General features: G+C 38.6%; 1 protein-coding gene and 1 long non-coding RNA gene across 2 annotated transcripts; both read right to left on the reverse strand.

Annotated features, from left to right (window-relative positions):
* Window positions 1–2465: 2465 nt before the first annotated feature.
* LOC130237815 (zinc finger CCHC domain-containing protein 12-like) lies at window positions 2466–3782 on the reverse strand. The gene has a single exon (XM_056468839.1). It carries the CDS (start codon window positions 3780–3782, stop codon window positions 2466–2468), a length of 1317 nt encoding a protein of 438 aa, XP_056324814.1.
* Window positions 3783–4382: 600 nt separating this feature from the next.
* LOC130237304 (uncharacterized) lies at window positions 4383–5267 on the reverse strand. Its single transcript, XR_008838534.1, has 2 exons — window positions 5162–5267; window positions 4383–4856 (listed from the first exon to the last, which is right to left on the reverse strand). It is a non-coding gene; the product is annotated as an uncharacterized LOC130237304 (long non-coding RNA).
* Between the last annotated feature and the right edge of the window lie 3636 nt (window positions 5268–8903).

An 8903-nucleotide genomic window follows, 5' to 3' on the forward strand; every position in this document is an offset into this window, starting at 1 on the left:
TATATCAGTATTCTGTGGATTCTCAGTATCCATGGTATGATACTCCACGAACTTATTGATCCTTTCAAACTCCTTTACCGATAACTGGTCTTCTGGCAATGATTCATGTGGTCGCCTAGACAAACTGTCTGCATCAACATTTTGTTTACCAGCCCGGTACTGCAGCCGAAATGAGAATGTTGAAAGTGCAGCAAGCCACCGGTAGCTGGTAGCATCCAGTTTAGCTGTCGTCAGAAGGTATGTCAATGGATTGCTATCTGTTATGACAGTAAATGTGCCGCCATAAAGATAATCATGAAATTTCTCAGTTACAGCCCATTTAAGGGCAAGGAACTCGAGTTTATGGGCCGGGTATCGGGCCTCGCTATACGACAAGCCTCTACTAGCAAATGCAATAACACGTTGTTTTCCATTTTGCTCTTGATATAATGCAGCTCCCAATCCTGTGGTGCTAGCATCGGTGTGAACAACATAAGGAAGTTTGGGATCCGCAAAACCCAAGACTGGAGCAGTAGAAAGCTTTTCAATTAGGGTTTCAAATGCTCTCTGGCAAGTAGCTGTCCAACGTCCGCCAAAGGGCTCTTTTGGATCATGGTATTGATATTCCTTTTCAGCTTTCTTACAACTCTTCCTCGAGGGTGGATAACCAGAAGTCAGTTCATTTAAGGGCTTTGCTATCTGCGAGTAGTCTTTAATAAACCTACGGTAGTAGCCTGAAAAGCCTAAAAATGACCTTAACTCCTTAAGGTTCCTTGGACAAGGCCAGGTCTTTATAGCCTCAATCTTTTCAGGGTCTGTTGCCACGCCTTGCTCGGATACTACATGACCCAAGTATCTAACAGAGGTCTGAAAAAAACGGCACTTTTCTGGTGAAAGTTTTAGCCCATACTCCTTCAGACGAGCAAGAACTTGTAGCAAACGTCTCTCGTGTTCCTCAAGGGATGCAGAAAAGACAATCAAATCATCCAAAAACACTAGCACTTCTTTCAGGTTAATGTCACCCATACACTTTTCCATCAACCTTTGGAAAGTGCTTGGGGCGTTGGTTACCCCCTGGGGCATACGATTAAATTCCCAAAACCCCAGGGGACACACAAAGGCGGTTTTCGGTTTGTCTTCCTCTGCAACCTCAATCTGATAGTAGCCAGATTTTAAGTCTAGTACAGTGAACCACTTGGATCCATTTAAAGCTGAAAATGTCTCATCAAGGTTCGGCAAAGCATATGCGTCCTTGATTGTTTGAAGATTTAACTTCCGATAATCGATGCAGAGTCGTACATCTCCATTTTTCTTTCTGACTACAACAATTGGCGAAGAAAAAGGGGATTCTGACTCGCGTATGACTCCACTTAAAAGAAGTTCCTGAAGGTGTTTTCTTACAGCCCCAATATCACGTGGATGAATTGGTCTAGCACGGTGTTTGAACGGGGATTCATCATGTAATTTGATGCAATGTTTCATTTTTTGTGTATGTCCAAAATCCAGATCATGTTGAGCAAAGACTTCTGGCATCTCACGAAGTTTCTTTGTGATTCGATCCTCCCATTCCTGTGATAATGGAGAATCACCAAAATTTAAAATGAACTCTCCTTCTTTGATCACTTTGGGCTCATCACTTTGGAATCCCTGTTTAGGTATAGCGTTGTCAGAAGAAAGCACTGACTCCAAAGCATGGATCTCTGCAATGACACACCTCTGTGGGATAGTGATATTGTGATCAGTCTCATTTGTGAGAACCACAGGAAGATGGCTATATCGTCTAGAAGGGAGAGTAAGTAAGCAATTTTTCACCACAATTCCACCAGGTAAGAAAGATATGGAGGGGTGTTCCACTACAATCCATTTATCAGTTGGAAAGCCATGCATATGGGCAATGCCCTCTAAAACGACAGTTTGGCCAGCCGCCATGACTTCTGGTACCTTACTCCTCAACCTTATTTGACCAAGAGCACCAGCATTATGTTTGTGCCGCAATCTGATGGTATTCAGGACAGTTCTGTAGCCAAACAAGGAAGGCTGGAAGGTCATAGAACTCGTTTTCAAGTGTTCATCATAAAGAGTGTCCAAAGTATTTGTCCCTATAATAATTAAAGGCATGGTGCAAGACTCTGGCTCTGGAACCACCAAAGCGACAGTAGGTAATTCAACACTTGTCCCAATAAACTCTGCAGGAAAAGTTATATTCAGTTCTATGTACCCAATGTAGGGCACAGAAAGGCCATTCGCACCTTCAACTTCCAACAAATCAGAAATGGAGTTGATGGGGGTTTCTGAAAGGTGTTGGTCATAAAAGGATAAGGGAATAGTTGTAACTTGGGAGCCTGTGTCGATCAAACAGTTACATTTCTGCCCTAAAATAGTGACTTGTGCGATGCATCTTTCACCAACCAACCCTCTGGGTAATTTGCCATCTTTTATTTTCGAACTATGGCTTTGCATAGAAGCTTTAGTTTTAGGGGGACACTTTAATGTTTCAGTCCCTGGCTGTCCCGCAACAGGAACTGGCTCTGGTTTAAAGCAGCCTTTGCCATATTGTTTTGAGATTCCCACTGGGACTGTTTCTCCCTTAGAAGTTTACGCTTTTCAGCCACAAGTGCTGGATTGGGCTGTGAATCACAGGAGGAGGCAATGTGGCCATCTTCCCCACATTGAAAACAGTACCATGGCCTGGGTTTGTCAGTTTGTTTATAATGCATAGGCATTGTAGATTCAACACTTGGCTTGGTTGATTTTTTGTCTTTGAAAGCTTTCCGATCTACGGTTTGTGATGCCAGTTTCTTTGGGGCCTCAGATTTAGTAGCGAGTTTAGCTAATTGGCTCTGTAGAGTGGCTATCTGTTTTTTAAGCTCCTTAGCTTCTGTTGCTAATGACAACACATTGCAATCTGTACTTTGCTTAGGTTCATCGCATACCCAGATCCTCTGGGTGTTCATCAGTGCACGCTGCTTGGAACTACCTAGATGTTGCTTCATACGAATGGTTTTTGCAGTATGTTTATCTTCCTCGGTTCGTAACATCAATAATAGCTGCGCAAAAGTAGGAGGATCATCTCGTTTTTGTGCCAATCGCAGGTCAGCTATTAAACCATCATCCCAGCAGCCCCGACAAAATTGTTTCAAAAGGTGTCGGTCTGCTTCACTGGCCAACACACCACCACGCTTGATTGCTATGTTCAAGGCTGCCTGAAGCCTATACAGGTAGGCCGAAGGTTTTTCTCCTGCATCCTGCAAGGTATTCATGAATTTAGCAAAAAGTTCATCACCATCTTCGACTGTACCAAAGGCAGAATCTAGCAACTGCAGGTAAGCTGATGGAGCAGCGTCAGCGCTTAGTTGTTTAATGACATCAGCAGCTGGGGGCAAAAGGCTATCTAGAATCTTTCTTGAACCATGAAGATCAGATATTGCAGGATCCTTCAGAACAAGATCGACACTAGAACGCCATGTGTCATAATCTGTCTCATTAGCAGGACGAGGTTTCCTACCAGAAAACAGTCTGAGTCGCATGGGTATGTGTGCCTGAGCAACACCTTCTCCACTCCTCACCACATGTTCAACAACCAACCTCTGTACTTCTGGTGGGTTAAGTATTGTGGGGGAAGTAAGAGCTGAAGAATCAGCGACATGAGCAGCAGTTTGATGCATTTCCTGGTTTCCTTCGTTGCAAGGCTGAGCCATAACTGGAGATGTTTTGCCACTAATTGGCTCTTGACCAGATGGTGTAATAGGGGGTTTGTCAGGAGCTTCAGATACAGAGCTTGCAGGAAGAACTACAGCACTCATTTCTGTTAGCATTTCACTCAACATTGCTTCAAAATTTGCCCCACTAAGTTTTGCGATTTCTTTCAATCCCTTTAAGTATGATTTGGTAGCACTACCCCCTAACTGTTGAGTGTACACACTGGATAAGGATCTCACTAAATAAGTGATATTTGGATCACTAGTCAACTGGTAAGTATATGGCAACAGGGGCTCTAAAGACTGTAAAGCACTGCCACTGTCAAATTCAATAATCACATCCTGATTAAACTCAGATTCAGGGTCTTGAATTTTAACCGATCTAACAATAGAACCGTGTTTTTGCAAGATTTTTAGAAATTCTTCATTATCTGCTGTCTCAGTTTCCCCACTAATTATAACAGCATTTGGGATTTTGATACCTTCCTGCATAACTACATCCATTTTAACAGTGAAATGATTATTCCAAACACCAATAGTATTTTAATCACCTGTCAGTTCTCAGCAATACAGCACCACCTCCTGGCTGGCTCGCCAATTTTATGTAACAGGTTACAATATCAAATCAATCTGGACATCAGAAGCCTAGGATTCGACTACTGGAGGTGATGAGCATTTGCTGAAAAAATGACATAAACTACTATATAGGTAAGTATTTGAAATGTTTATAGATATAATTTTCTGCAGATCTTTCCCCAAAATAAAATTAACAAAATACGATAAACAATCAAAACACAATAAAACAAAATAAAGTTCAATTGAAATTACATTGAAAATGTAAAGAAAACCACTTGTTCAGAATCAACAAACTCAGTATTTCTCATTTCACTTCAAAAGGAAAATAGTTTGATTTCCAAGTGTCCGTGCGCTGGTATTAGTTTTTTTTTTTTGTTTCCTTTTTTTAATCAGTTCTCAGAAAAAAAAACCACGAACAGTCTCTATCCAGAAACGGAAAAAAACTGTCTTTTACCTTGAGCTGAAAAAAATAATAAGTATTAAAGTACTCTCCTGGTTCAGTAGGGTGGATTTCCAGTTTCCTTTTCTAGTGTCCGAATAGGTTGGCTCGCCATCAATGTGAATCAGTCTTCAATCAAAAACACCAAAGAAAAAAAACCTGACCTGTACAAAAGGCCAAAAGCATGACTACATTTAGTCAATGATATCATCATATCAGGTAAGTATTTCCACATACAAGCAAATAACATAATAATCATTACAATTAACCTGTATCTCTTCTATTTTTAGGCATGAATACAAGGCGATATGCATGTGAACATACACGTGAAGGGAAATAATAACACGTGGAGACAACTAAATACAGTATATATCACACAACAGCAAAATAAACTCTTGTTTCTCTACAAACTGTGTTTGTTAGTCATTTAACATTAAATTCAAAGTGTTTACAAAGTAATTAAACTCACCATGTCCATATATTCACTCCTCAACAACACAATGATGCAATTTTCCCATCGATCGTCACAGGAACAATTTAATGACTGAATCCTCTTCAAATACTTCTCTATGAAAGCTTTTGTAAGTTTCTCGAACTAATTTCAAAGTTATAATCTGATTTCACAGTTTAAATCATCAAATCTAGCGATCTCACCCTCTCTCTTCCTCCACAGTCTGGCGATCTCTTCCCACTGCGTCAGCAAGCGCAAATCCCTCCCACACATCACTGATTGGCTTAACCAATAACATGTGAATATTTCACATTATTATTTTTAAACAATTTATTTCTTATTAAGAACATTTTAGAACAATGAATCCACAGCTATATGTTGTTTTATCATGTTGTTTTATCCCCTGATCATTTATATTATTTTATAAATGTACAAATATAACCCTTCAGTAATCTGGGTTACATATACCTTTGTTTGTTGTGAACACTTGCCATCTATAGTGGAGAAAATGACATTCGGTATTGTGCATTTAAAAAGGGCAGAGTTCACCCAAAACGTGAAAATGTTCTCAGCATTTACTCACACTTTCTTCTGTTGAACAAAACAAGATATTCTGAAGAATGTTGGAAAAAGGCGTGGGCTGGTATCTGTCAATAATAATCTGGAAAAGACTATTGATTGTTGTGAGAACTGCATGTTGTGAATGTCTGAATGAATAGCATGGTTTTGTTTAATAAACACGCGCTCAAAGAATCGTGATGCTTGTAGTGTTTTCCCTAAATAAAAAACTCCCTAAAGGAAAACCATCGTCATGTTATCTTCACAGACATTTATGGCTATTAATCCATGTTTAAATTTTAACAGGAACAAAACGTAATTTCGTAGTTCCTAAAAATGCAGTTTTTGTTCAACTCAAAGAGTCTTGCTTAGGCTTTTATTACAGTATATTGATGTAGGCTGCGTATGAAATCACATACTTCCATACTATATGGTATAATAAAAAATATTATGCGAGCTAAGCAATATCTCCAAATACAAAGATCTGCTACTTCTGGCGAGTGTGAAGTGTGCATCTGATGGACGCTGCTACACAAGAGAATTTATGAACGGAAGTGCATCGTCCAATGGCGGATTTAGTGTGTCTGACTTCCATTTATACTACTCACATTCATACCACTGTGTACAGAACAACGATTGTGTAGTAAATTCAAATTCAAATGTAGTACATACACAAGTAATAAGTGATTTTGGGCACAGCCGTACTTTTAACTGAAATGTAATACTGAGTAGGAGGCAGCACTTTCTTTTGCACTTCATAGCAAACTAACGGTAAGAGAGATGTGGTTGAGGATATTAATATGGAAACACTCAGGGTGATGTCAACGGAAGACCGGCAAACCAATGGTGACAACACAGTGGCTCAATGGTTAGCACTGTTGCAGCAAGTAGATCGTTGGTTCGAGTCCCGGCTGGGCCAGTTGGCATTTCTGTGTGGAGTTTGCATGTTCTCCCTGTGTTTGCGTGGGCTTTCTCCAGGAGCTCCGGTTTCCCCCACAGTCCAAAGACATGCACTGTAGGTGAATTAAATAAACTAAATTATCCGTAGTGTATGAGTGTGTATGTGAATAAGTGTGTATGGGTGTTTCCCAATACTATGTTGCAGCTGGAAGGGCATCCATTGCGTGAAACATATGCTGGAATAGTTGGCAGTTCATTCCGCTGTGGAGACCTCTGAAATAGAGACTAAGCTGAAGGAAAATGAATGAATGAATTACCGAAACAATTTTTTAAAATTAATTATTCACTTTAAGAATAACAGTGTGAGCTAGCGTCTTCATCAATAGCCTAGTGGATAGTGTGTTGACACATAGTGCCGAGGTGCTTGTGGCAACTCAAGTTTGATTCCCGGCTCAAGGTCTCTGAGACTAGTGCCACTCATGAGAGCAAAATAATAACTGTGTGAAAAAGGGATTGATTTCAGCTTGATTAGGGATGTTTTCATGTGATCACTTCATGCTTTTTTCTGATTGAATAGCTATTGAATCACTCACATCACTTCAGGAGGTGGTCTGGGACACATTCCGAACAAAACTGGACAGGTCTAAAAGCATCTGGTTGTTGAAACCACACACAGTACGTTCAAATGTAAACAAAAACAGAGCGTTTTATACTGTATGTAGATACAGAAAAAATTCAATAAGCAATGGAAACGCCACAAATGACAGTGTATGGTGTTTGCTTCATCTTATTAGGTTTAGCTTATTTCATTTTATTTTAATTCAATTTTTATTATTACAGTGAAATGATTAAATTAGATCACTGATCAAAATGTTCAGCTAATATCAAAAGGCAGCATTACATGGATGCAGAACACACCTGTAACTTATCTCTGTGAAAATAGATGAAAGATAATAGAATAATTTAACATTTGGTTCATTTATAAAGGGGGCAGTGTTTCGTTTTTGGGAGAGTATGGGTTATACACAAATTTATTTCACCCCTTTACAGGTTTGAAAGATGTCTATCTGTTTGGCAAAACTAGACATTTCATTTAGCCTATAATAACAGTAATTGCGGTGCCCGCCTTGTACACTTGAGCTGATTACTGGAACATGAGTGAAGTACAAAGCCTCCTGTAGTATGATGTAGCCTCCATATAAAATAATTGTATGCCAAATAAGATATAAAGCTGACATTTAAATGCTAAATAATACTACTAATAAATGAAGTGCAGTGTAGGGCTATTTGACACTTTAATAGACATATAACCTATAGGTAAATTTGCATACAGTGCAAGATTTAGAGATCAGACTTTTAATCTGTATAGTAGAGATGCAAATGTAAACGGAACCGTTTTCACAAACCAGATAGCCATAGCTGTCCAATCAGAGAAAACATTATGGAAATGACCAGGTGAAGGGGTGCACTTTAGGTTCTAGTAAACATTGATGGCTTGATATCTGATGAATAACAGATAATAATAACACAATAACACCAAAATTTACTTTAAAAAGTGAGCAAGCCTGTTGTAACTTGGAAGAGTTAAGTTGAAATAGCATAAGTTTTATAATTATGCACATAATTTATTTACTTACTTATTTACACTGTAAGGCAACGAGTTTAATGACTTTAAGTAAAATCAACTTAATTGCTTTTTACAGTGTAGCATTATATTTATAATAAAAGCCTTAACCTTAACCATAAAATGGAATACAGCAAGCTACATATAGGCCACAGTGAAGCAAAGATGTCTACATTTATGAAAAAAGGCCAAGATTCCCCCATGTGGCAGATTCCTTTTTCTGCAGTAAACACCAATGGTGATTTGAAGAAAAAAGGATATCAAGGTAGGCTAATTTTAGATGACAAGTAATCTTCAAAGAGTGTCCCTGATGCTCAGTTTGTACAGTGAAGGCCTGTTTTAAGAGCACACTGAGGGTTTCCGCTTGTGCTCATTGATTCTGTACACTGTAAAAAGTGCTACACTCACAAAGTTGGTTTTATATATTTTAAATAATTGCAATCTAGGTAATTATATTTGTTTTATACCAAAAAATATTAATTTGCTTCTTCTTTACTTAAAATAGATCAGTTTTTATATAACAGTATATTTTGAATAAAACTAATGCAATTTATTTGAGTATATTTTTGTATGTGGTTATTGTGTAGAATAAATGTTATAAAAGTGAGTTGACACAGACAATTTATTAGAGCAGCTGTCGATGTGTGCAGGTCTGTTCATCAAACGTGATTTTAATAA

Source organism: Danio aesculapii, chromosome 11 (genome assembly GCF_903798145.1).
Source record: "Danio aesculapii chromosome 11, fDanAes4.1, whole genome shotgun sequence".
NCBI lineage: Eukaryota > Metazoa > Chordata > Actinopteri > Cypriniformes > Danionidae > Danio > Danio aesculapii.

Bases quoted from the DNA above. Each gene is read 5' to 3' on its own strand.
- LOC130237815 (XM_056468839.1), bottom strand. From the start codon at position 3,782: ATGAGTGCTGTAGTTCTTCCTGCAAGCTCTGTATCTGAAGCTCCTGAC.